The sequence below is a fragment of the Oryzias latipes genome, chromosome 20 (genome assembly GCF_053564925.1).
Source record: "Oryzias latipes strain Hd-rR chromosome 20, Olatipes_Hd-rR_3.1".
Classification (NCBI taxonomy): Eukaryota; Metazoa; Chordata; class Actinopteri; order Beloniformes; family Adrianichthyidae; genus Oryzias; species Oryzias latipes.
The window spans coordinates 19,115,293-19,142,716 of NC_136256.1; the positions used below are offsets into that span (position 1 = coordinate 19,115,293).

Below are 27,424 nucleotides of genomic sequence, written 5' to 3' on the forward strand. Positions count from 1 at the left end.
TGGATAAGCTGCTTACGCATGCCTGCACTCCCTCGCCATCCTTCTCCTCTGCTCCATGTCCACTCCTGTCACAGGAGGAGAGCACACTCGAAACAACCCCCCAAAGCGCACACACATCCCCCTGGGTTACTGCCACGCATGTTTTATGGTTGTCGAGCTTCAGGTCTTTTACAAAGTTTTTTTTCTTTTTCTTTGAATGAGTATTTAGAGAATCATTTGAAATATTGAGATTGATTTCTGAAAAAAAGTACCTGAGCTGAGGGATTACATTTTTTATTTGACACAAACAGAAGCTTAAAATGACGTATTTCTCAGATTTAATAGTAAATATGCTACACTCAAATATTGAGTGTAGCATATTTAGGACATTTTTCTGATTGGACTGAAAAATATAAAAACTAACAGGAAATTCTGAGCAACATTAGCAATGAAACCAGCTGTTGATAATTATAAGTCTAAGAGCTTCTTTGTGCTTTTGTTTTTGCTTTTCTATAAGTGCAGGAAAAAAATATGTTATGTTCAAAAGTGTAAAGTAATTGCTTGTAAACTTGTAAATTACATCTCTTCTAACTTCTAGAACCGTATTTATATCTTCAAAAGTGTTGCTGAAATGAGTTCCGAAGCCATTAAACCTTCATTTTTCAGAAGGGCTTCTGTGGATCTAAAGTCATTATTGTCACCCTCCTTGCCCATCAGCTCTCTCTTTTTAAACTCCCTCCTGAGCCATTCGGTATTCAAAGACGCTCCCCCTCTCCGGAAAGCTCTCATTCAACCGCCTTCGTTTACTCTGAGGTTTACTGTTTGCATCATCGGTCCCATAACCGCCTCCTCCAGGAGTGTACAGGCAGAACATGTCCTGTGGGGGGAGACAGATGCACGCAGATTAGAGTTGAAGCCTTTTTTGTAGGAGAACATCAACTATGTAACCACTTTTATAGTTTAATGTACCATGAAATGTTTTGTAAATCTACGTGTTGTGGACAAAGTGTGGAGGAAAACAAATATATATATATATATGTATTTGGTGTTAAAACAAATACCCAACATGAATGGTGCAGATCAGTCTCACCCCTGGCTGAAGAGAAACGCTGGTCTTGCCTCCCAGGTTGAGGACCCGCCCATCGTTTCTGTGGAGTAGGTTGAGCCCTGCTGCACCAGCCTCCCCGCCTGGAAAAAACATCATGTTGGAGGACGTGGAATAAATGTTAACGGAGATTTCAGAATTGACCTTTGAGTCCATAAGGGCGAGTGGCTCTTCTCTCAGTCAGCACCGACAGAACAACAGGTTTCCTAAACAGAAGCTTTCGAATCACGCCGTCTCCCCCACGGCACTTCCCGGCTCCCCCAGAGCCCGGTCGCAGAGAGAACTGCTCCAGAATCACAGGATACCTGGACGACAGCAGATGTTTCCACAATATCACAGCAGAAACTTCAAACTCATACAGTCATTTTTCACTTCTGGATCAAACAACCTCTTCTCTAGAATCTCGGGATCAGTGATGCGAGTGTTGGTCATGTGACTATGTACTCCACTCCGACCATTCCAGCTAGGCCCCGCCCCAGCTCCGCCAGCAACCGTCTCATAATAACCAACTTTCTCACTGCCGAATGAAATATTGTTCATGCAGCCCTGATGGGAACAAAACACATCAGCATTCAGGAAAAAGAAGGAATTCCGTTTATTTTTAGGACGTACGCATACAAGTGACGTCTTACCTGTGAGGCAGAGCACACCTCAAATGCCTTAAAGATGACATCGACCACTCTCTGGGATGTGAGCACATTTCCTCCAACCACAGCTGCATTCTGCGATGGCTGGAGGATAGAGCCAGGGGGGATGATGACACTGATTGGGGCAAGGCAACCCTGCAGAGGACAATAAAAGAAAGTTTTAAATATTGTACAATGTTTTCAGGGTTTTTACTCTTAACAGCTAATACCAGTTTTTGCTTGAGAGCATGTTTTCTTTTTGGTTCCTCATGCTGATTCCATTACGAAGAGTTTAGATGAATGCAGCGGAAATAAAAAAGCCCAAACCTTATGACTAGAAACCGCATCTGTGCAGTATGTTGGCCCAGTCTTCACATGAATTCTAGATTTAGATAAACTTGCTCAAAAATGACAGATAAGCAATGGGATGGCGAACGCTCCCAAATTAAATAAATCCCCCATGAACATCACCTGATTAAGGGGAATGTCCTGGCCGACCATGCAGCGTAGACAGTAGATGAGAGCAGACAGGGTGATGGCTCGTGGAGCGTTGCAGTTCCCCCACACTTCTGTTCCTGTCCCTGTGAAGTCAAACACTGCACTGCCCTGAAAAGAAGGTCATGTAGAAGTTATATTTTTCCAGATTTGCAGTTCCATTTAATCCCAGAATGATCAAAAATTCAGCCATCAGACATTTCTTTTCCCACCTCCTCTTCATTTATTTGGACCCGCAGTCTGATGGGCGTTCCATCATCCATAAAATCCTCAGCTTCCACCTCTAAGGCGCCGGTTTGCTGCTTCCAGCGGCGGGCAAAATCTCTTAGCATGTCCCTCACTGCTAGCTCAGCATTACTCTGAAACACACACATGCTCTAAAACAAAACACCATATTTAAAAAAAATACATATACTTGTTACCAGGCTTACCTGGATGTAGCCCATGTAAGCCTGAACCACAGCAAGGCCATAGGTGTCAATCAACTCCCCCACCAGCTGACTGCCCCTCTGATTGGCTGCAACCTGAGCCCGCAGATCCGACAGGTTGTCATGGAGATTACGAGTCCCAGAGCAGCCTGGGTACTGGGCCGGAGCCATGAGAGCTTCAGTCACAGCTGATATGGTAAAAAGTGGGAGAGGATAGAGGAAAACAGGGGCAAATAAGCTGATAAGACGTTATCAAAGGACATGAATGTTAGAAAAGGTATGTTTTTGTATATTTGCCCATGATTAGTGATTTCACACTTAAACAGGGCATCATTATTGTTATAGAATTCACGCTCAAAATGCTCTTTTCCGTAAACTGACTAAAACAAAAGATCCACAAAATATTTTTACAGCACAAAAATTAAATCTGATTTGATTTTTGGTCCCCACGTTTTCCCTACTTTTTGCTTTAAATCAAAGAAAGTGCAAATATCAGAAATCTCAGAGACTGTTATAATAAAAGATGACTAAAGTAACTAAAATAATTTAAATATAAATTGTTGGAAAAGAGAGACTCAAGATTTTCGCTGTCACTTCAAAACAGTCTTTTTGAATGAATGAGCCAAATTTACCTTTGAAAATTTTAAAAGACCTTCTTACATTAAGAACATGCATTTTTCTGATGATGGATGGAGTATTTTAAGAAAATTAAACTTACAATTGCATTTCTGAGTAGTTCTTTTTAAATTATTAAAAGACTCAGGAGCAAATAAAAAAATGCAATTTGAAAAAGAGTTTCTCTGTGACAAAGAAAATACTCCGGGCAGGCCACTAGCTTCCTGCTCTGCTCCACAACAGGGAGGGGAAGGGGGGCGGGGTTGCTCAGCAATAACAGTCCCTCCCACAACTCAGAGGTGAATTTCTAATGAACCACTGCCGCTCTGCAGAAACTGTGTCCAAGAAACCAACACAGGTTTTTTTTAATTTAGGCTAAAAACTGCATATTCATAATTAAAAGACCCTTGGGAATGCTTTAAAAATAGATAATCAGTGTGGCACTTTGATTGAAACAGTGTTTAGTGAAATTAACTTTGGAACAGCAAAGTCCTTTTCTTATACTTGTTTTTGTTTACCTTCCTCCTGGAAAACCCCTCCGGTAACAAGCTTAAAGGAAACGAAGACTGCACCCTCCTGCTGAAGGGAATTGGAGTGGGGGGGCATGGATCCTGGAGTGATGCCCCCTATATCGGCATGATGTCCCCTGCTGGCTACAAAGAACACGGGACCGCTCACTCCTGTCCTGAACACCTGAGATGAGAAGAACCAAGACAGCAGTCACAAAAGGATGAGGGTCCAGGAAAAAAAAGGGGAATAAGGGTGAAAGACAGAAGCTGACTGGAGTGATGACGGTTAGGTCTGGGAGGTGGCTGCCGCCAGCACAGGGGTGGTTACTCAGGATAACGTCTCCTTCTCTCAGCTTGTTCCCCTGTGCTCTGATCTGCAAAGAACAGACACTACAGTCTGTTCATGCATCTTCTCCAGCAGCATTCTTTGGAAGCACGCTTTTCCCACCTGGTACTGGACAGTTTCCTGCATGGCTCCCAGGTGAACAGGTATGTGAGGTGCATTGGATACCAGACCTCCATCCGGTCCAAACACGGCACAAGAGAAGTCAAGGCGCTCCTTGATGTTTGTGGAGATGGAGGTTCTCTGAAGGACTCTTCCCATCTGCTCTGTGATGGATGTCAGAATGTTATCATCTAACATCCAATTGTCTTGAACTTCTCTGTCCTTCCTCCTTTATTTCATTTTTCTCTGAAGCATACCAGCTATGCTCATGAAGCGGTGGGAGAAGATGGAGAGCTGCACCGTGTTGAGCTCCGTGCCGAGGATGCAGTGAGGATCTGAGCCCACAGTCATGCAGACGTCCCCCCCTTCTGTCAGGTGGGCTTCACAGCACGGCTCCACAAGGATGGTGCTGCAATAAAAAGCCATTTACAATTCCACCTTAACAAGCCAAGTCAGCTCCAAGTCTGTCTAAAAAGGAAAACGCACCAACAAATTTTCACAAAAATGTGATACTTTACAGCTTGAAACAAATTTGAAACATTTCAAAAAACAACAGCGTAACGAGCAGTGGCATAGAAACCTGCCTGTTTTTGTCGATGATGATGGCTGGTCCCTGGATGCTTTGGCCAAGCGGCAGCTCCTCCCACAAATACACACTGGTGTCCCGGTAACCTCCTTCAAAGTAACACTTGGTCTTCTGCAGACAACAACAAAGATGCGATAAATATCTAAAATATCATTTCGGTTCCTAAAATAAAAGAATAAATCAAATTAAAAACAAAGGCAGTGGATGCTGGATGCTTGATTTACCGTAACAGCTTTGAGTTGTCTCTGTCCCATTTTTGGTTCATACACTGATTTAATGCCAGATTTCCCACAACCCCTCACTCTGATGTCATCCACCATGATGGGTCTATCTGGAATGGTGAATCCAAACTCTTTTAGATATCTGAAAAAAAGGAGCAAATATGTTAACAAAAATTACACAAACAAATAAAAAAACCTGACTCTTTCAAAAATGCTAACCGCTTGGTGAAGGCACTGCGGAAGTCTCCAGATCGACAGGATTGGGCGTTACTGGGGTAGCCAGCATTGGTAACCATGAGAGCACAGTCAGTGCCTTCATATCGCAGGTGGAGGAAAACCTCTGTGGTTATCTGATCACTAAGGGGGAAAAAAAGACAAATCAAGCATGTAGACTCAGAAACATAAAGTTTTATACAAAAAAAATGAAGAATGTAATGTTAATAAAACAGTAAAATTGATTTTGAATATGGTAAGGGGCTGATGGAGATTTAGTTGAAGCAAAAAAAAACCCCAGAAGATATTTGTTTTAGGGTTATTCAACATCTTTAAATGAACACAAAATCTCATTACTATTTCTTTATTGATGGGTGGATTTTGGCCATTGTTTTTGGAATGAAGGACGTTTCTTTAGTGTGGTTGATAATAAATGCTGCTTATGAAGAAGAAATGCGCTACTCAGCAACATTTATTTGTACAGAATTTTCCAACATGCAAGAAAAAAGTAAAAGAAAAAAAAAAGCGAAACTAATTTTTTTTTTACTGACCTCTTAAAGCCTCGTGCACAGAGCGTATCGTGACAGCGTTTGGAGAGCTGCTCCATCCTCCGGTCAAGCTCACTGAAGGACTCCTGCACGTACTGCAGCGAGCACGGCTCCTGCACCTCCTCTACAACATCTGCCAGAGCCAGGCCGTAGGCTGACAGGATGCCGCTGTACCTGAAACACACAGAGAGTCACTGCGCTGTCGCTCACACAGCAACGTTTTCCAGAGCACATGTTATTGTCCTTACTTGTGAATAAACACAGTCTTCATCCCCAAGGATCTAGCGATTGCACAGGCGTGTTGACCACCAGCCCCACCAAAACAGGCCAGTACATGCTGGGATGTGTCGTGACCCTTTGCCTATTCACAGACATTTCTTGCTTATTGATTATTCATTTTTTTAATGTAATAGGTGAAATACATTAATATAGCTAATACCTGTGTCAGAGCCCTGATGGGTCGACACATGGCCTCGTTAGCAACACGAATGAATCCCATAGCAACTTCCTCCACGCTCATTTTGGGTTGGCTGTTTTCCAACAAACTGTTGCGTGAGTTTGTGTCGCCATTTGCATCAGCCTGAATATAAAACAGTTATCAAAAAGACGTGACAATCAGAAAGATCCTTAAATGTTGAAAAAGTTTAAGTATGCAAACAAGGAAAATCAATAAGCTGAATTCAGAAAAATATTAATTGGCAAAAGAAATAAACATACCAATAAACACCAATAAATAAAGTGTTGGTACTTGTGATTGGTTAGAAGCCAGGAAGAGGTTGATCTCCTCAGTCATGTGATGTAAATGCTCCATGGTCTCCTCCAAGGACAAAGGCTCATCTTCTCCGGGCCCAAAGATTTTGGGGAAAAATGAAGGAAGGAGACGACCCAAAGCTAAGTTGGCATCTGTCACAGTCAGGGGGCCACCTAAAGAAAAAACTCAAACTGAATAAAACTGCAATATTTCCATTTCCTTTTGGTTTAGTTAATATTATTTTGTGTAATGCTTTTAGATTTTCTCAGAAACACAATTTAAGAAAAAAAGATTTAATTGACAGAAAACAAAAGTCTATCTTTTCAGCTCCAAATTTCAGACATAGAAACTTTATTAAAACTTTCATGCATTGGATTATTAACCTAAAGGACTGGGGGAAAAGATGGAAAAATCACTAACTTAAATTTGGAATTGTCGTCAAATGTGGAATAACTATCAAACAAAATCTTAAAAAAGGCGGGTCAACCTAAAACACAAAAACCTTTCCACCTTTCCTGTAGCATGTCGGGCCTGGGTGTGCTCCTGCAGACTCTGGTCCAACTACAAACATCCCTGATCTGTTAAAAATAAATATTAAAAAAAAAGAAGCAACAGCAGATCATTTAAAAAGTCCATAAAGCCACCAAAAAATCTAAAATTCAACATGAGCCTCAAATCACAGGACTGCTTGTTTAACCACTTTGTTTTGGTAGGAATTCATTTTATAAATGACACAAGGGATGCCTTTCATAGAGACAAATAGGCCACAAAATTAAAATAAATTAATAAACAAGAAACTAATAAAGTAAAATATACGGTAACTTATTTTTCCAACTTACTGAGTAAAAAAGATTAAAATTGTACAGATGTGGGAGGCAAACTCATCTTTAATAGGAAAAAATAACTTTTTTTAACCTGAAAAAGAGTCTGGAACCTCCTCCTGCAGCCACAGTATTGATGTCGAGCTGAGGGGCTTGCAGGGTGACCCCGGCTGTGGTAGCCTCAAACACGTGTTCGTACTGGCCTGCATAACGACTCACATCAGTGGAGGTTCCTGCAGGAGAAACAACAAACCGGGAAGTGAAAGAGACATGTTTCTGTCTTTAAGTGCAGACATTTGAGTGTTTTTCTCCTCCAGGTCGTGGCGAATTCCTGAACCTGCTCCTGCTCGAGCATTCTTTCTGTCTATAGAGAGATGTTCATCTCCACAGTCGCCTCATGCATGCTCAGCATGTGCTGGTACATTATTTAAAAAAAGCATTATTAATTTAAGGCTTACCACCCATGTCAAAGCCAATTACAGGCTTTTTCTCTATTTGATTGTACGATGTGATGGCGTATCCCACAACCCCTCCTGCTGGCCCCGATAGAACGGCTCTGGAGCCACAGAACTGCTCCATGGGAGTCAGACCTCCATCAGACTGCATGAACAACACGTCCACATCCTGATGACACAAAGGGATAGCTTTAAGGCACCTCTGCCTGTGTGTCCATTCTGAAAATAATCAGGTAATCAAGGAGATCAATATTTGGACACACACCTTAAGGCCACCCTTAAAGCCTGCAGTGAAGCCTTTCAAATACTGGTGAATTTTAGGGGTGAGGTAAGCGTCGGCACACACTGTGTAGCCACGAGGGACCGCCCGCACCATCGGCATGATCTCACTGGACAGGGACACCTGCGTGAAGCCCAGACGGCGAGCCAGAGAGCCCACTGCTTTCTCATGATCAGACCAGCTGAAATACAGAAAGAAGAGTGTGACATAAAAACTTCCATGCAATGTCCGTAATATCTGTCTAAAAAGATAAGACAATTTTCAAGGGTTTTTAAAGTAAAAATAAAATGCAAGGAATTGTGAGAGTGCGGTTTTAGCCTAATACTAAAACTGGGAAGTAATCAAAACAACAATTCTTGGCGCTGACGTGTAAGAGTGCAGCAGAAGAACAGCCAGACTGCTGATGCCACGTGACAAAACTCCTTTCAGGTCCTTTTCCACTTGCTCCAAATCTAGCTCCCCCCACACCTCAAGAGAGTCGCCTGTGCTGCCTGAGAAACACAGATTATTTCTTATTTTGTGAAGATTCAAAAACAGTCAGAGCAGCTGGTAAATTCAAGACTAAAATACATTTTTTCTGTTGCTTTTGATAGATTTTAAAGCAAAATAACCTCATAGACATTATTATTATTATTTGTAGCACATCTTCAAAATGAGACTAACATTTTATTTAGGAAGATAATAAATTGTTTGAAAAATTGTAGAACCAGAAGCTACCAACTATCCTTATTTTCAATATTTAGGGTAAAATGTTACTCAAAGTATTTATTACAGTATTAAGTTTTTTAAAGAAAACACAGTGGCAAATTATTCCAGGCTTTAATTCCTCTTGACAGCTGGTTTTCGCTATCCTTTTTAATGCCTATTTTCAGAAAGAAATGCTCCTAATTAACTTGTAAAACACAACAGAACATTCATTTATCAAGAAAGGGCTTAGATAAATATGTCATTAAGAAAATCCCATATAAAATGGTGTTAACAACAAACATTGCAGGTTATTTTTTACAAAAGCTATAAAGGCCACAAAACAAAATGTGTTTTTTTTTATTAATAGGAAAGAAAGGTTTCTCTCACACCTTTCACAACACGTCTGGTCTCTTTCATTGGCAGCGCGCAGTCATCTTGCCTAAGTACAACTCGTTCATCCACCTCGATGACCTCCTCATACAACACATCAGGCATTGCAACTTCCTGTTTAACACAAAAGTGGTAGCAAAAATACAGTAAACTCACTAAACATAGGTTATGGCTCTTAAATCAAGAATAGTTTTTTTTTTATTATTGCAGCTGTTTCATCTCACATGGTGCAATATTTGAAAAAAATGAAGTTCAACCTAATTTGTTAATGATACAACTAGTCTGAGGGCAAACTCCAGGGCCTTCTACCACACTTTGCATCATGAGCTAATAACTAAACCTGCAGCAACACTAGTGGGATTTAAGCAGGGGGGGGGGGGGGGGGGTGACGATGAGGATGAGAAGCAATAGAATCACAGCCACAGCAGACAAGGAGCAACAACTACAGACCAAATCAAACAGCTTTGGTCTGGCCTGCGTGCCAATATGCAGCAGGTCCTTGAAGCCCTTTGTGACCAGAAGTGCTGTCCTTTCTCCTTCTCTCTCCAGAAGCGCATTGGTTGCGACTGTAGTGCCCATTCTGATCCAGCCAATCAGAGAGGTGTCCACAGGCTGACTGCGAGGGAAAGTCTGCCCTGTTTCCTAAAGAGGAATGCATAAAAATATGTAAAGAAAAATAAATTGATGGACGCAAACATAAACTGCTCCGTGGTCGCTGCATCTCATTATTTCATAGTTAGATAGATGCATTACCTTGAGCTTCACTCTAACAAAGAGACAACCGTGTTACCTCCTCCAAAACTCTGCGGATGCCCTCAGTGGGAGCATCTTTGTAGTTCTGGGGGTCTCTGGACAGCAGCTTTAGGACCCTCTCACGGCCGTCAGGCAGCCGAGCGAACACGTCTGTGAAGGTGCCGCCCCGGTCGATGGCGAAGTCAAACTTCCCTGTGGTCTCAGCCATGATGAGGACAGAGAAAAGCCGCTCCTTGGTCAATGATTTGTTAGAAAAGCTGAAAGACAGAGGACATCCGTAGAATTTTTAAATGTATTTCCAACACTACATCTCTTTTTAGTTCTTTAATATAACGGACTCCAAATGGACACACATTCCCAACACTACATGATCAATAAATTCACAGTTACTGCAACTATAATGGCACATCTTAAAAAAATGCCATAAATTTTAGTTTATAACATTTGTTGTCTGATAAAATAATAATTATTTTTTATAGTTGGGTTGTTAAAAACGTTTTGTTGTAAAAAGAGGTTAAAAGTGTGCAAAGGGGTAATAAAAAACACAACATTCCTTTTTGTCTACAAAACAAACAACACATTACTTAAAAGAAAATAATAGTGCCTGGATCAGATTAATCGAGATTGCATTTTGAGCATACGTTTGCATTTATAAACTGAGCCTAAAAACTGAAGTCAGGGGCCTGTTTCAGAAAGGAGGTTCAACCAACTCTGAGGTTGAACTTGAACTCTGAGTTGGTCAATCGGGAGATTAACAACTCTGAGTTTTCTGTTTCAGAGAAGCTGATCCGAGTTAGATCAATCAACTCTGAGAGGACTGATTCGGAGGTGAGCGTGCGCACCGCGACTATAAGAAGCCATTATCAATGGAGCGCAGATATCACGAGTCACCATGGCAACCGTGAAAAAAAGAGGTCTGCATATTTTTCGCCAGCTGAACTTGACGTGCTGCTGCAGAGTTACAGTGAATATGAGCACATGTTCTGGAAGAAAAGCAACACCGCTGCATCTGCAAAACAGAGACAGTTAGCGTGGAAAACATAGCTGCTCAAGTTAATGCCTAAGTTTGCATTTAAATCATTGTTATAAAATATTGACTGTAATAACTTTTTAAATAGCGTAAGGAGTGAAATAAAAAATGGCGATATTAAGGTGTACTTTTGAAGTGTTATTCCTGGTGTAAATGCATGAAATGCTGCATAGTGTACAGAACCAATCTGGGGGGGGGGGGGGGGGGGGGGGCATTTAACGTCGGTAATGTTTAGAGGACTTTTTCTATTAACCTTCCCCTCTTGCAAACGTTGGTCAGTTTAATATTAATACATGCAATTGTGTTTTTAAAAGTGAACTTTTGTCTACTGTTGAACCTTTCGCTGCGCGAAGACTTCTCCTTTCTTTTCTCTCGTCTTTCCGACCGACCGTGGTCAGAAGCGCAGGGGAGATTTCCTTCAGGGCCGAAGGGAATTCTCCTTCGGGGTTCACTTCCCGTTCGAAACCCTCAACCTCCAGAGCGGATAAAGAATGACTCCAAAACAGTTATTCTGGGAATGACACCTTCTCTTTATTTAACTAAGTGCTCCGTCCCTCTGAACACACAATATATACCACGCACACACCTCCGCTCCGCTCCGTGCTCACCCCCCCCCCCCCCCCCCATCTGCACCTGCAATCGCCCCTCCCCTTGTCTCTCGTGGATCGCACCCCGCTCAGCACACACACGCTGCAACACTACCCTTGTATTGATCAAGTGGTATAGGTTTATATGGGATTAAGAAAGTAAGCAGTGCTAGCAAATTGTGTTTCCAAAAAGTAATTGTTACATTAATCTAATTCAATGTCCCTGATTTCATTTTCATGTAGATGCAATCCTGCAGGAATTAAAAGAACATGGCAGCAGCTAAAAATGAAGTATAAAAACATAATTCAATCAGGTCAAATATGAGCATGTCATGGATGTAAGCTTTGTTGACAATATTTGACATATGAAACATCTACATAGCAATATCTAATGTTGTTTTCATTGTATATATGTAATTGACTGCAACGAAAAACGGTAAAGCTCAAACAAAAACGTATGGGGAAATGACAAAAAAACGAGTCATCTCAAAATCCTCGTACGACGTAAATGTAATTCTCTACGAATTAATGCAGCCTCCTCGTCTATTGGGTCCTCCAAAAAAGAACAAGCCATTCTTGTCACTTAGACCGTCTCTGTGTGACGGACATTTGGGCAATGAAGGTTAAAGCGAAAAATACCGCTTCGTCTTTAAAAAGGGGAGGGGACCGGCAGAAACTTTGAGTTTGGAGAATAAAACCTGCTCCCGACCAGGTTAGGTTCACAGCATAAGTAACCATGGATACTGACTCCGAGTAAAAGTTACCTCTCTTTCAGAAACGGGTTTGACTTACTCTGCTTTCTCTGGTTTAACAAACCTCCCATTCTGAAACGGAAAACCCAGGTTTCCCTGATTTCAGGGTTAATGCACTCAGAGTTTACACTTAACCTCCTTTCTGAAACAGGCCCCAGGACTCGTGAAATTATGCACACAGGCTAGATGGTGCAGCAGATCACATGCAGCTTCAAAAGAATACGTCAAAGCACACCTCTGCCCTCCAAACTCCCGAAAGCATGGATGGAAACGGATTTTACACTGACAGCTTATTTCAGCTGACGTGACCTTTACTCTGAAACTCCGGAAGCTTCAAAGAGGCTGCTGCAGATTGTGAATCACCGAAGCTCAACACTAAGACAAATTTGTTTTACCTTGTTGCTGGTTGCGTTTTATAAGCAGTCTGTTCCTCCTTTTGAAAGGCAAACCGACAAAACACGGTCGGGTTGTTGTTTCTGCACGCAGGTTTGAGCTCCGCCCCTTTCGGCGACCCGTAGATCTTTGCTACCACAAACACATGCACAGAAAAACCAAACTGTTGATATCCCTGCTGATATGCTATCATTTTCCTGGAAAGCACAAAGTATTTTGAATTCCTGCAGCCGATTTACGCATAAACTGTAGACACACAGTCTGTCTGTAAAAAAAAAAAGTTTAACTCTTTGGTCATAAACTAACGTAAAGCCTAAAGAAAATCAAATAATACACCGAATAAACATAATTTACAAAAAAAAAAAAACAACAAACCACATGTGAACTATAAGTAGTCCTAACACGTAAATTATATTTTTCATCGCTTTTATTTTTTGTTTGTTTGTTGTTTCTGTATGGGTTTCACAATACTATAATCATTGACTTCATGATAATATACCAGTAAATAACCAAAAAAGAGGATCCTGCAGAAGAGTTAGGAAGATCTATTCGCTTTGTCACTAGTAAACTGATGATTTTTGCAGATCAAAGTACTAAACATATAGAAAATATTCAAGAACATCAACACCACACCCCTCTTTTTCTCTCGACATGGTACATTCCAATCTTTTTTCATTTCGCTTGGAAATGTCTTCTTTCTCTTTCGGCTTTTCCCATCAGGGGTCGCCACAGCGAATCATCGTTTTCCACTTCACTCTGTCATGGACATCTTCTACACTAACATTAGCCAACTTCATGTCCTCTGTTAAGACATCCATATATCTCCTCTTTGGCCGTCCTCTTGCCCTCCGGCCAGGCAGTTCCATCTCCAACATCCTTCTACCAATATATCCACTATCCCTCCTCTGAACATGTCCAAACACTCTCAGTCTGGCTTCTCTGACTTTGTCGCTAACACAGGCAACATGAGCTGTCCCTCTGATGTACTCGTTCCTTATCCTGTCTAACCTGGTCACTCCTAAGGAGAACCTCAACATCTTCATCTCCGCTACCTCCATCTCAGCCTCTTGTCTCTGTCTCACTGCTACCGTCTCTAACCCATAGAGCAGAGCTGGTCTCACCACAGTTTTGTACACCTTTCCTTTGAGTCTTGCTGACACTCTTCTGTCACACAACACTCCTGACACTTTCCTCCACCCGCTCCAACCTGCCTGCACTCGCCTCTTCACCTCTTTTCCACACCCCCCATCACACTGAACTGTTGACCCCAAGTACTTAAACTCCTGCACCTTCTTCACCTCAGCCCCCTGTAACCTAACGCTTCTACCTTGATCCCTCTCGTTCAGACACATGTATTCTGTCTTCCTACGACTGACCTTCATGCCTCTTCTTTCCAGAGAAAACCTCCACCTCTCTAGCTGTTCCTCCACCTGCTCTCTACTCTCACTGCAAATTACAATGTCATCCGCAAACATCATTGTCCAGGGAGATTCCTGTCTTACCTCGTCTGTCAGCCTGTCCATCAGCATAGCAAACAAAAAGGGACTCAAGGCTGATCCTTGGTGTAGTCCCACCTCCACCTTGAACTCCTCTGTCTGACCTACAGCACATCTCACCACCGTCATACTTCTCTCATACATGTCCTGAACTACTCTGACATACTTCTCTGCCACTCCAGACGACCTCATACAGTACCACAGCTCCTCCCTCGGCACCCTGTCATACGCCTTCTCTAAATCTACGAACACACAATGCAGCTCCTTCTGACCATCTCTGTACTTTTCCATCAACATTCTCAAAGCAAATCATTTCGCTTGGAAATGTAATCAGGATTATTAACGTTCTGATTAAAAAGCTGGATTTATGTTTAGTTCTATTATGTGGTTGATTTCAGAAACAATTAAGTTTAATTATTATGTTATAGTGTACTGTGCAAATGTTACTGAGACACCTAAAAACGAAGAAGCAACTCAAAAACACAATACCGTAATTGAGCTACACAATTTTAGAACCTGAATGGAAAAATATATCTAGAATAATATATGATATGAGTGTATTCACAAAGTGTTTTCAACTTTTCTATCAGAGGTCCTGGTGGTGACACTTTGGTATAAAAGAGAAAAGCAGTCCTGTCTCTGCATAAACTGCTACGCGGTGCATTCAAAGAATCCTGAAACCTCTGAAAACCCATGTGTTCCTAAAACCATTCCAGGGGGTACTTCAGGTAAAAACTAAAAGATTTAAAAATCAGTGGAACATGCATTTAAACACCCCAAATTAAATCCATACATTAATTTTTATTAAGACTCTTTTTTTTAAATTTAAGAACCAATATTTTAATATATGAACCGCAAAAAAGGTTAAATGAATATATTTAAGTAAGTTACAATGCCAGTTTTCTAAATAGAAATGTCTTGCACCCTCATCTTTTGTTAGTTCATTTCTTTTCATACTGCCAATCCTTTTTTATTCATTCATAAAATGTAGCAAATCCATGAAGCTGCCTTCTCATGCTTTTATGTATATTTAACAATTTTTCTCACAAAGGGTACCATACAAAATTGGAAAATAGGTTAATAGCCTTTAAATTAAAATATGTGCTCAAAAAAATCAAAATCTTATTTGTCAGTCTTATTTATTCATTATTAAGGCACACAAATACATCTGCATCAGAGTGCTGACAGTAAAACACAAGTACCAGTGGCATGTCAGTTCCCGGCAGTAGTGTTGTTGAGAAATCACACTTCCATCACTTTCTAGGGGGAATAAACAGTGCATCATTGCATGCGAATAAGAAAATACATAATGCATAAAAAGCTTTAACAGGATTCTTTCAAAAGCTGCATGTGAATTAATGTGGTTTTATTTATCCAATTTCACTCCCAGAATGCATGTAAGACAATATATCTTTCACATCTAAGCTCCTTTAAAGGTTTAAAAGCATAATGGCAAAAAGTGGGCATCACCTTAGAGTGAAAACAAGAACTTATAGAAAAATCTTTTCATATATTTGAAATTTCTGGACAGCAGAGCAAAAATAAATAGCAAGACTTTGTACTTTGTAAAATACAGAGGCATATGGTAAGTTAATACTACTTCTTTCTTGGGTATTTCCACGGTAAATAAGAAACCTCACAGTCCTCTTTGGTAACAGAGCATACCTGTAGTCTGAAAACAACACCAACACACAAAAATCAAAGGGCTCATACAACACACAACCAAATCCTTTGTCACATTTCATAGAAACGTTTGTAACAGTGCTAAAGCTTTTGTGCACAAATGTAAGGTCACTTCAGCTTCACACGATGTGTTCAGTCTACGTAGGAAACTATTAAAACAGAAACTCTATAATCTGTGTAGCTTCATCTGCAGTGTAAACATGGGAAGACAAAAAGGCACCATTCAAAGGTAATTATCCTCTGTAAATACTGTTCATGATCACGGCTGGTCGGGTCACTATGGACTGGATGTCGTACACAGGAAACTATTCCTGCTCACAGAAACAAGTGATGGTTATTGAAATGGTAACAGGCAGCTAGAAATGTCTTCATTATATGGGAGGGACATCTTAGAAATCAGTCTTACATACACATCAGGTAAAAATTAATAGTTATTTCCCTGTTTCACGTTTAATTTGAGCAAATTGAATTTCAGTCTTTGAGTTCCTCTGGTATTTTCAATTGATCACACACTCAGTGGCAGTTCTGGCATTTGGGATGACACTTCTGATTGTTGACGTTGCACCGACAGCCTCCGCTTGTGTCTCCGGGGCCCTTCAAGCAAAAACACGAGTTTTAGGATAATAACTTAAGACGAAAACTTTGTTCTGGAGGCAGAAGGTTAAGTCGTTTTACCTTCGGCCCCCAGCGAGGCCCCCTGGTTACCCAACAAATCTCAATGTGGCAGACAGTGCAGCGCAGCCAGTCGCATCCGTCCCTCTTCTGCACGATGATGCCGCACTGAGGACAGTACATGGCCTCGCCTGACTGCACGAGGGTCTGTTTGGAGGAACACAGGAAGCAAGCAAGGTCAGGATGAGCACTTTGAAGTCTCACTCCCGTCATCATTTGATCTATTTTAAAACTGTCCCCTGTGGACTTTTAATTATGATTATGCTGTTTTTTTAAAAAAAAAAACAAACAAACAAAATAAAACTGTGTTGTTTTCTAGGAAATGTTTTCTGCAGAATGGCAGGTGTAAGTACAGCTTAAAATGACATACTTTTGTTGTGAAATGTGAGAAAACTGGTGGTTTGATTTTTATTTGCTTGGAGTGTACAGTGAATTCGGGCTGTGAAGCTGGGAGAAAGAGCTGCAAAAACAATACTTTGGACTCAAAGAGACTTTTCTTGACGAGTGGAAACAAGGTATTTGTTATGCTTGTTTTTGCGTTATTTTGTATTGTTATAATTATCCTTAAATGTATATAATGTTTCGTGATAGTGTTCACAGCGTAATGAGAGCGAAGGCATGCCTTGTAACCCACAAGAAGTGTGATGACCTGCAGAAGTGGAAATAAACGCCCCTTGTAAACCGCCTTGTGTTGTCATGAGAAGAGTCACAGCAGGGGCCTGTTTCAGAAAGGAGGTTAAGTGTAAACTCTGAGTGCGTTAACCCTGAAATCAGGGAAACCCTGGGTTTTCTGTTTCAGAATGGGAGGTTTGTTAAACCAGAGAAAGCAGAGTAATTCAAACCTGTTTCTGAAAGAGAGGTAACTTATACTCGGAGTCAGTGTCCATGGTTACTAATGCTGTGAACCTAACCTGGTCGGGAGCAGGTTTTATCCTCTAAACTCAAGGTTTCTGCCGGTCCCCTCCCCTTTTTAAAGACGAAGCGGTATTTTTCGCTTTAACCTTCATTGTCCAAATTTCCGTCACACAGACAGAGACGGTCTAAGTGACAAGAATGGCTTGTTCTTTTTTGGAGGACCCAATAGACGAGGAGGCTGCATTAATTCGTAGAGAATTATATTTACCTCGTACGAGGATTTTGAGAAGACTCAATATTTTGTCACTTCCCCATACATTTTTGTTTGAGCGTTACCGTTTTTCGTTGCAGTCAATTACATATACAAAATGAAAACAACATTAGGTCTTGCTATGTAGATGTTTCATATGTCAAATATTGTCAACAAAGCCTACATCCATGACATGCTCACATTTGACCTGATTGAATTATGTTTTTATACATCATTTTTAGCTGCTGCCATGTTCTTTTAATTCCTGTAGGATTGCAACTACATGAAAATGAAATCTGGGACATTGAATTAGATTAATGTAACAATTACTTTTTGGAAACACAATTTGCTAGTACTGCTTACTTTCTTAATCCCAAATAAACCTATACCACTTGACCAATACAAGGGTAGTGTTGCAGTGTGTGTGTGCTGAGCGGGGTGCGAGTGCAGGTGCAGATGGGGGGGGTGTGAGCACGGAGCGGAGGTGTGTGCGTGGTATATATTGTGTGTTCGGAGGACGGAGCACTTAGTTAAATAAAGAGAAGGTGTCATTCCCAGAATAACTGTTTTGGAGTCATTCTTTATCCGCTCTGGAGGTTGAGGGTTTCCGACGGGAAGTGAACCCCGAAGGAGAATTCCCTTCGGCCCTGAAGGAAATCTCCCCTGCGCCTCTGACCACGGTCGGTCGGAAAGACGAGAGAAAAGAAAGGAGAAGTCTTCGCGCAGCGAAAGGTTCAACAGTAGACAAAAGTTCACTTTTAAAAACACAATTGCATGTATTAATATTAAACTGACCAACGTTTGCAAGAGGGGGAGGTTAACAAAAAAGTCCTCTAAACATTATCAACGTTAAATGCATCTTCCCCCCAGATTGGTTCTGTACACTATGCAGCATTTCATGCATTTACACCAGGAAAAACACTTCAAAAGTACACCTAAATATCGCCATTTTTTATTTCACTCCTTACGCTATTTAAAAAGTTATTACAGTCAATATTTTATAACAATGATTTTAATGCAAACTTGCGCATTAACTTGAGCAGCTATGTTTTCCACGCTAACTGTCTCTGTTTTGCAGATGCAGCGGTGTTGCTTTTCTTCCGGAATATGTGCTCATATTCACTGTAACTCTGCCGCAGCACGTCAAGTTCAGCTGGCGAAAAATACGCAGACCTCTTTTTTTTCACGGTTGCCATGGTGACTCGTGATATCTGCGCTCCATTGATAATGGCTTCTTATAGTCGCGGTGCGCACGCTTAACTCTGAATCAGTCCACTCAGAGTTGATTGACCTAACTCGGATCAGCTTCTCTGAAACAGAAAACTCAGAGTTGTTAATCTCCCGATTGACCAACTCAGAGTTCAAGTTTAACCTCAGAGTTGGTTGAACCTCCTTTCTGAAACAGGCCCCAGGTGTTTCTTTGAAAATCCCTTATGAGTTGTGGGAGGGACTGTTGGCATAGAGTAGGTCCTCCCCTACTTCCCATTATCCATCTGTTTACTCTTTATCCTGCTAGCTTACAGCCCTTCACACTCCCAACCGAACACTACCGATGCAACATAACTGGAGAGCAATACTGAAGCAAATTCAGCTGTACAGCTTGAAACAAAATGCCAACTCGGACGAGGAAAAAAAAGATGTTTGCCTATTTGTCTGCAAGTGGATGCATCAAAATGGAGCGGCGCACAAGAGGACCTGGTTGCAGACAACATGGCACCCTGGCATCATTAGCCAGAACCGGAAGTTCACGTCTTTACGTCTTTATGCCGTTATCACTAGAGTGATATCGGCGCACAGCTCACCATCAGCAGATGCGTTGTTCTCCTAGCAGCAGAGTCATTTATAGCCCGAACTGCAAGGTCATCCTGGTATTGTTTACAGTTCATTCCTTCATGGATAGCCTGTCGAAGGAAAAAGATAAGACTCAAAAGACAATTCAGACAGAAAACCACAAACGCATCAAAGCACAAAATATGAACAGTCCAGGTACTGCTTGTGTGTCTTATTGCACAAAAATACATGTTTACATGCAGAATAGACACGTGGGAGCTTGGGTGTTTGTGTCAGACCTTGCAAATGAGGCAGTTGTGTTTCCTGCAGACTGGGCAGTGGAAGACATTGACGGTGTCTTCGTACACGCACCACCCCAGACAGTCTGGAGTAGCACAGTGATAGCTGCCCTCGCAGCGGGACTCTGCCATAGAAAGCCCTCTCTGCAGCCAGCGCTCGTACTCCTCTGCCGACACCAGCTGCGAAGAGGAGGAAGAGGATGACAGGAAGGGTGACACGTGAAGGTTCTTAAGCTGATTTCTAAACTACTCACAGCTTTGATCTCCCTCTCCTGCAGAACGCCGTCGCAGGAGTACGCGTCGTCTCTGTAGGGACAGGACACCTCGGGCTCCTCGCTCAACATGATGACAGAGCGTAGACATTCTCTGAATACAAACACAAAAAAAAAAAAAAAAAAAAAAAAAAAAAATCAGATTTTTTTTAAAACCAGAAGAAAAAAAAAAAAAAAAAGAAAAAAAAATTCTGTCCAACCTCACCTGCAAAAACAATGGAGACACTCCCGCAGCAGGACACCCTGCCCTGATGGTAAGTCCATGTAGCAAATCCTACAATCCACCGGGTCCGGGTTGGGCACCAAGTCCTGACCGTCCATCATAACCAGGCGAGCAAAGTTTTCCCTTCGCTCCTTTTCTCTCGCCTACAGTAGAGGAGTGTTGTTTGGAGTAGGAATGAGATTAAAAACACTATTTAAAAAAATGTAATTTTATGATTGTATATGGTTTATGACACACAGACATTGTTTAGATTCACACATGCAAACACTTACAGAGGGAAAAAAAGTTTATTTTTATCAGTTTCTCAGAGTTTATACAGTTGCAGTGCAAAACAGCTGATACATTCAATTTAGGGGCAACTTTTGTTGCTCGCAAATTCACAAGAGAAAAAAAAATGATGTAAAAAATCCACAGTGTTTAATATCCATCTAGATGATCATAATATCTATAACAAAAAATATAAACATACTGTGGAATCCTGAAGGAAAAAAAAACAACTGTCTTTAATCTGGCTCCTTTCATCTCTGATAATGTCAGCTAAAATAGTGCAGCTTCACTTCCCAAGAGAGCAATGTTAGCTTATGGACAGACAAGCTCTTTCAAATACATTCCACTTCAGCACTGCCGTGACAGAAGAGTATGTCTGGGTCTCAAACATGTGGACTGTCATGATGGTTTGTGAAGCGGATTGTTTGGTGTCGGCTGTGAGGTGTGCGCATGTTCAGTAGTTCTGGTCCAGGTTTAACAACAGTGAGTTGTTTTCAGATCCAGCACTCCTCAGCCTCTCTCTTCTCCCTTTCTCCTTCAACAAAAACAGAGACAGAAGAGAAGAGAGTCAACCGGAGAGTCTGTCACTTCCAATCCCACCACCCTAAAGTGGCCTGGACCAGCCATGTCATTTCCCGACTCAATGAAAATCCTTCTGAATGCCAAAAAGCGTGTAGGGTGATACGGATCAGGCTCCAGGTGGGTGGTGTGCTCAGTGAGTGGTGCGAGTGAAGGTTTCATACCTGCTGGTACTGTCGGATGGACTCCTTTTCCTGCTGAATCCGTCTGAGCTCCAGAGCGTCGGGCTGGTATCCCCCGGGAACAATGTAGCTCTCGGGACGGTTTGTGCTGCAGATCTCACAGCCCGGACGTGTTGGCTTATTAATGTATGTGCAAGAGGGGCAGGACCAACCCTGAAACACAACCTACTGTTAATCTTTAAGGTTTGCTGATAATTCAGCTTCGTTAAACCACTCAAAGAGAATGTTGCTCATTTAGGAATTCTTAGTTCTAAATCTAAAACTGCTCCGTGGGTTACCTGAGAGGAAGATGTGCTGGGGCTTAATCCGTCTTTGAGTGGAGGAATTTCCAGGTTGATGAAGTCCCTAATCTCGCTGACCTTCGGTCGTTCTGACTCTCCTGAAGAAGAAGATCTGTATGAATTTATCTCTGATTTGATTGTGAATGCCTACAATACGAAAAATAATATAACTTTAAAAGTGTTTGTGTTAGGACCCAGTCAAGCTTAAAGAACCACTGGTATAAAAAATGTGTTTTAGCTTGTTTTCGTAGCATTTTCTCATGATGGAGGACATACACAGAAGAATTTAGGATTAAAACTGCATTTCTGAGTATTTCTTAATTCAAAATGTGATGAATCGGGAGCAGATGAAAACATGTCATTGGAAAAAGCTCTCAGTTGCAAAGTCTCCTTGCTCCGCTCTATTCTTGCAGACAAATATCTCCATGTACGTCTTAGTTTTCCTCGTCTGAGCTGGCATCTGGCTCAAAACTGTACAGCTGGATAGCTTCAATATTGCTCGCCCTTTTTTTTGCATTGTTAATGTTAGCTTGGGGTTGAGAGGGACTGTAAGCTAGCATGAGAGAGTGTAAACAAAGGGATAATGGGATATCAGAGGAGGATTACTTCCTCAACAACAGTCACACAACTCAGACACAAATTTCTAATGAACTACTGCAGCTTTGCAGAAACTATGTCCTGGAAACAAGTTTTTGATTTTGACAAAAAAACAGCTAAATCATAATTAAAAGACCACTGAGTATGCTTTTAAAATAGATCACAAGATGACTGGAGAGACATCAATATTGGACCTCACATGGTTAACATGCGACATCTGACATGGCGTCATTATATGACAGAAACAGTCAGAATGCAATAAATGCAAAAGAAAAAAAAAACAGCCGGTTCATTCATTTGTTGAGCATGTTATAAGTTATCCACATGACCAAACTTTAACATCATTGCGGAAATAGCCAATGTGCGGGAGTCACTGTGTTGCTCTTTGACCTAAATTCCGCCAAGCTATAGTTTCATTTATTTAGCCTAAAGTTGCTTTCAAACCAGAGCAGATCAGTTTGTATCAAAAGTGTTCCCACATTATTGGAGGCGTTACGTACTGAAACAAACCCATGAAAATCCATGGAGTAGGATTCCAGATGTTTGAAGGCTGCATAACCCCTCACTACACGCGATCCACACTCTTCTCGGACACACGTGGAGATTTTCACACTTTTCTCTCTTGTTTAAACTCTCAAAGTTCAAACCTTGATAGAAAATTAAGTCCAGAAGGAAAACAAAGATCGGATCCCTGTCCCTGATTTATGAAAATGTGCAAACTGACAGCATTCAGTACAGCAGATTGATTGACAAGGCCAATAGCAAATCAGGACGCAGAACACAGTGCGCTGATAGAAAAAAAAAAGTGCAAAATTGGCCAAATTTGCAAAACAACAAGGGGTGACCGCGATATAGCAGTGTGTTCTGCATTTACCGGTACATTTAGTCATCAAGTATAGTCTTTCATTCAGTGCAATTTACAGTTTTCTTTTCCAAATAGAGAAAGTAGAAAATGCTGCTTGATCCTAATTTTAACTTCCCAACCCTTAACCCCTAGAATAAATAGGAGGTGTGGGAAAATGTAAAATCTCAGTTTTTAATCTTAATGCTGTGAGTTACGTTTTTGTAAAAGCCACGACATCAAACTGAAGTAATTTGCAACGATAAAACTGAAAAGCGTGGAAATGCTTCTAATTCATGAAACTTTCTGTCGACAGACTCCAAATGAACAGAACATATGATTTTTAGGGGGAACGTAACTCTTACCAGTCTTGCTGCTGCTGTGGAGTCTGGAAGGAAGCGTGGAGTACGCACCCCTGTCACACGATAGGAGGCCGTTTGTGGAGGACACAGGGAGCTGAGGGGTTTGAAACGACAGGGGAGGGCTGTGGAGCAGGGCGCTCTCCTGATCCTGCTGCAGGACTTGATGAGTCAGGCGAGCGTGATAAGCTGACAATAGGTACAAGAAGGCCGTGTCTCCGTCCTGTTGGACGCCATATGAAGCTAAAGACCGCTTGTCAGTGCACAAGCACTGGCCGATGATCCAGCGCTGAACCCGAGGGTGAAAGCCGTACTCCAGAAACATCTGGAAAAGATGGGGAACACGTCCAAATTTATATTTAAGAAAATCATCATACTGCACCTGGCTGAGAAAAAGATGTCTGAAATATACCTGCTGTTTTAATGATTCAGTAGTCATTTGAGGGAAGACCTTCACTGTGATGCAGCATGAAGACGTGGAATCTTCCACCACAACAACCAGGCTATTAACATTGAAAAGACTCATCAAAACATTGCATAACATTCCACAATGTCTAGAAAAAGTGTAAAATGACAAACACATCCCAACCTGATTTCTGCATCTCCGTATTTGTCAGCAGTGGGCAGGATCTTCAGCGAGACGTGCTGGCCGGCAAGTTGGGCGGCGAAGACTGAAGCGGACTTGATGTCACCTGCCTCGATGGCTCGAGTCAGCTCTATGCAAGCCTCCTCTGAAAATCAGATGCAAAATATGAAAAGAGGTGCTCAAAACTACAAAAAAAAAAGTTTTTTTAGTGGCATACCAGTTTGTTGCAGAGCCAAGGTGTTGTGTACATGACTGGTATCTGAAAAGTGCTGTGAGCCATTTTCCTGAGGTGCAGCTGAGTGGAGCACAGAAATGGGACATTTTTTTAGACAACTGACCATACTCGACTCAGTTTTTATCCATTTTATGTATTTATACATTTCAAAATAATCGTATCTGATCAGAGGGCTCCAGAAAGCCATCAAAAATAAAAACAGCCATAAAATAATAAAATCCATAAAAACAAATAGAAATGAAAAGAAGAACACGAGAAGGCTCTGTGAAACAACTGGGAACATCGGAACCTCAACGCTTTTGGAAGAGTATTAGTTCAGAAATCTAAGGATGTGGCTTCAAAATGTAGAAAAGCAATCAATAAAATCTTGATTCAGATACTGAAATAATCAGAAGGACAAACACTACTGTACTGTGATGACACCGTTATTATCATAAACAAGTTGCTGACCTCTGTGAGCTTCTTTAAGCGAAGACATCACGACGGTAGCCCACTCCTCAGCTTCCTGCTCACAGCGAAAGTTAAAGCGAATGCGGTCGTGCGGGGGAGCCGCCAGAACAAGCTCGTGGCACTTTGGTGACTTCACCTCATAGTTTACAGCCTTCAGATCAAACTCAGTGATGGTCTGGAAGATGAGGGAGAAACGCAGGAGAGCTGATCAGAAAAAGGAATAATGTGAACCAATATCACCAAGTAATTTACACAATGAAACACAGATTTACTAAAAAAACAAACATAGATTTTGAGAGAAACGTAAATACTGCAGATGAATCTGGAGACTCCTGCCGAGGACAGCGAGCACGCCTCGTGCAGAAACTGACTATTGAATAATTAAAGGCTAATGCATTCATTTATGTGCACTTTTGCTCACATCAAAGCATTTTTATGGCTCATCCTTGAAATTGTTTGGTTTCACAAAGTTCTTGTTACCACAAGAGACCAACCATTAACAGAACCACAAAAACTGGTGGAGCAAGTTTGACAGAAGACGAGAAGGTAATGATACCCCAGACCTGTTTCGTAACATTTTTTTTTATTAAAATAAAAAATGTGAAAACTTTTTTTAATGTTTTATACAAATTTGACATACCGGTAACTAAATGAACTCAAATTGAAACTTTGAAAGCAGATAAAAAATGGTATCAGATTAAGTTAGATATTGGGGGTCTTTCATCTTTAAATATATTTGTCTGACACATAGAGATAGCACGCATTCTCACTTGACATGACAAACATGTGTTGATGACGCAACCTGGGCTGCTAAAATAAGTGAGATTTTCAGTTCCCCCTTTATAAATGGAAGAATAGAAACTTGAAAGATCCCACTACCATTTTTCACACCACCACAAAACAGCTAAAGTTCAAATATCTGATGAAAAAAAAAGGAGATCAGAATTGGATTTCTTGTTTAGGTTAAATAATCTTTGTTCAGTTTAAAGAATAAGAAAAAAACTGCATTCCAATTAAAAAACAACAACTGTGAAACATGGAGGTAGTTTCATCATGATATGTTATTTCAAGGTTTCTGATGGAACAACACATTTACATTCCGTATTTCATTAAAATAGTTTAGGTTTATATTTGTGTGAGTTTTGTGGGTAAATCAAGACAGTTCTATCCCAGGAGCTGTCAGTGTTCCATCTCTACACCTGTGTTTGGGGGAACACACCTGGTCCAAGACATTGGCAGCAGTTGGGTCAGTGGTATTTGAAAGAGAACCAGGTTATTTGTCCTTTACTCTCACTCCAAGAGGATGGACTGATCAGATGTAAACAACGGGGGCTGCACTGTACTGTACTGTACTGTAGTGTTTTCCATCAGCTGTTTTGTTAACTTTGAACCACTTTTTAATACACACAGGTCAAAACAAGCAGCGGAGGTCCCACGCCCCTTCAGACTCACCACACTGCGGCCAGTCCCGCTGCTGCTCTGGAGCGACAGGCGGAATTCCCCGGATTTCCCCGGGTCCATGCCAAGCTGCAGGCGGAGTGACTCATCACCCGCTCCCGGAAGACACAGCGGCCGAATACCAGAATGGCACACCGACACCCGAACCGACATGAGGACGGTTTGGCAGCCGAGTTGTGACTGCGAGGCCTCATGGTGGTCGGGGAGGTCGGCGAACTGGTCCGGCGCGTGATCGAGGGCGCGAGCCCAGCCTCCGGAACTCAGCGACATCCTGCCGACAGACTCATGTAGAACACCAACCCGGCTGTTTACCTTCAGTTAGGCGCCCATGTTACGGTCTCGTCACATGCCATCCATTGTTTCTTATCTCGGCTTCACAGCTTTGACAACAGGAAGAAGTGCGCCGCGCCGCAACTGTGTGTCTGTGGATCCACTTCAAAAAGTAGAGGACCAACTGTAGATTTCACTTTTGTCCCCGTGCTGGCTTCGGTAAAACTCGGTTTCAGCCGTCGTCTTCGTGTTTTTCCGTCTCTCACGGGACCCCAACACGAAGGTTAGGTTGGTAGTTTGATAGTACAGCTGAGTTTGTTGTTGCTATTGAGTTCACTTCCTTTTGCACATGCGCTGTATGGACCAGTACCATTTACGAATACAGCTCCTTTAAATGACGTCACACGATAGGAAATTATTAGACTACTGTAAATGTCTTTTTTTCGTCAGAAACTAAATTTCTTTTAATTTCTTTGAAAATGCAAGTATTTGATTACAGTTTAGTAAATGTAACTTAAAATGTTTACATTTATTTTATGGACAAAAAAATGTGCTTTGATTCTGGCCACATGGAGGCAGCAGAGCACAACACACAATCCTTTCACAGAAGTATTTTCTCATTTTATCTATAAAAACAGATTGCATAGGAAAAACCTTTTTGTAAATTTTTTAAAATATATATAATCATTTTAGTCAGATCTATTGTCTGGTCATGTGAAAACACAAGGTTGCCTCTTTCAGAGTTATGACTTTAAAGCAGCTTCCAACACAGAAAAACTATTTTACATGCGGAGTTTCTCCAGGAGATTTTGTTGGATTTCTTTTCACAAACCTGCCTTTGTATGTGAACCAGTATAACCCTAATTACAGGAATGATAATTCACACAGAGCAAACACTCAGCAGACACTCAGAGATCACAAATGTTACCAATGCAGAGATAAAAAAAATTCAGCTGCAAAGTTTAAGAATGGAAACAAGGAGAACAGGTTGACATTCACACTCATCCATCTGCATGTTTTGAAAAATCCTATCAGGAAGCAGAATTCACACTATTATGAACTTTCTGAGCTCACTTTGTGCTTCAGATGCTGATGTACATGTGCCTCATCTTTCCTCCTCTTCAGTAGTG

General features: G+C 41.4%; 2 protein-coding genes across 2 annotated transcripts; both read right to left on the reverse strand.

Annotated features, from left to right (window-relative positions):
- Nucleotides 1–257: 257 nt before the first annotated feature.
- oplah (5-oxoprolinase, ATP-hydrolysing) lies at nucleotides 258–12,869 on the reverse strand. Its single transcript, XM_004081005.5, has 28 exons — nucleotides 12,672–12,869; nucleotides 9,945–10,164; nucleotides 9,605–9,796; nucleotides 9,154–9,268; nucleotides 8,445–8,568; nucleotides 8,063–8,258; nucleotides 7,801–7,966; nucleotides 7,437–7,575; nucleotides 7,032–7,099; nucleotides 6,519–6,694; nucleotides 6,210–6,350; nucleotides 6,019–6,131; nucleotides 5,774–5,944; nucleotides 5,229–5,366; nucleotides 5,013–5,151; nucleotides 4,787–4,899; nucleotides 4,460–4,611; nucleotides 4,206–4,366; nucleotides 4,030–4,131; nucleotides 3,767–3,941; nucleotides 2,637–2,821; nucleotides 2,418–2,564; nucleotides 2,182–2,316; nucleotides 1,717–1,866; nucleotides 1,473–1,630; nucleotides 1,229–1,389; nucleotides 1,070–1,167; nucleotides 258–856 (listed from the first exon to the last, which is right to left on the reverse strand). The coding sequence occupies exons 1-28, from the start codon at nucleotides 12,860–12,862 to the stop codon at nucleotides 707–709; spliced, it is 4,176 nt and encodes a 1,391-aa protein (XP_004081053.2). The 5' UTR covers nucleotides 12,863–12,869; the 3' UTR covers nucleotides 258–706.
- A 2,418-nt stretch (nucleotides 12,870–15,287) lies between these two features.
- On the reverse strand, nucleotides 15,288–26,660 carry shrprbck1r (sharpin and rbck1 related). The gene is made up of 14 exons (XM_011488852.4): nucleotides 26,019–26,660; nucleotides 24,567–24,741; nucleotides 24,099–24,176; nucleotides 23,885–24,026; nucleotides 23,708–23,798; nucleotides 23,302–23,620; nucleotides 21,496–21,596; nucleotides 21,200–21,370; nucleotides 20,172–20,332; nucleotides 19,949–20,060; nucleotides 19,695–19,874; nucleotides 19,428–19,526; nucleotides 16,524–16,667; nucleotides 15,288–16,442 (listed from the first exon to the last, which is right to left on the reverse strand). Exons 1-14 carry the CDS (start codon nucleotides 26,292–26,294, stop codon nucleotides 16,362–16,364), a joined length of 2,130 nt encoding a protein of 709 aa, XP_011487154.1. The 5' UTR covers nucleotides 26,295–26,660; the 3' UTR covers nucleotides 15,288–16,361.
- Between the last annotated feature and the right edge of the window lie 764 nt (nucleotides 26,661–27,424).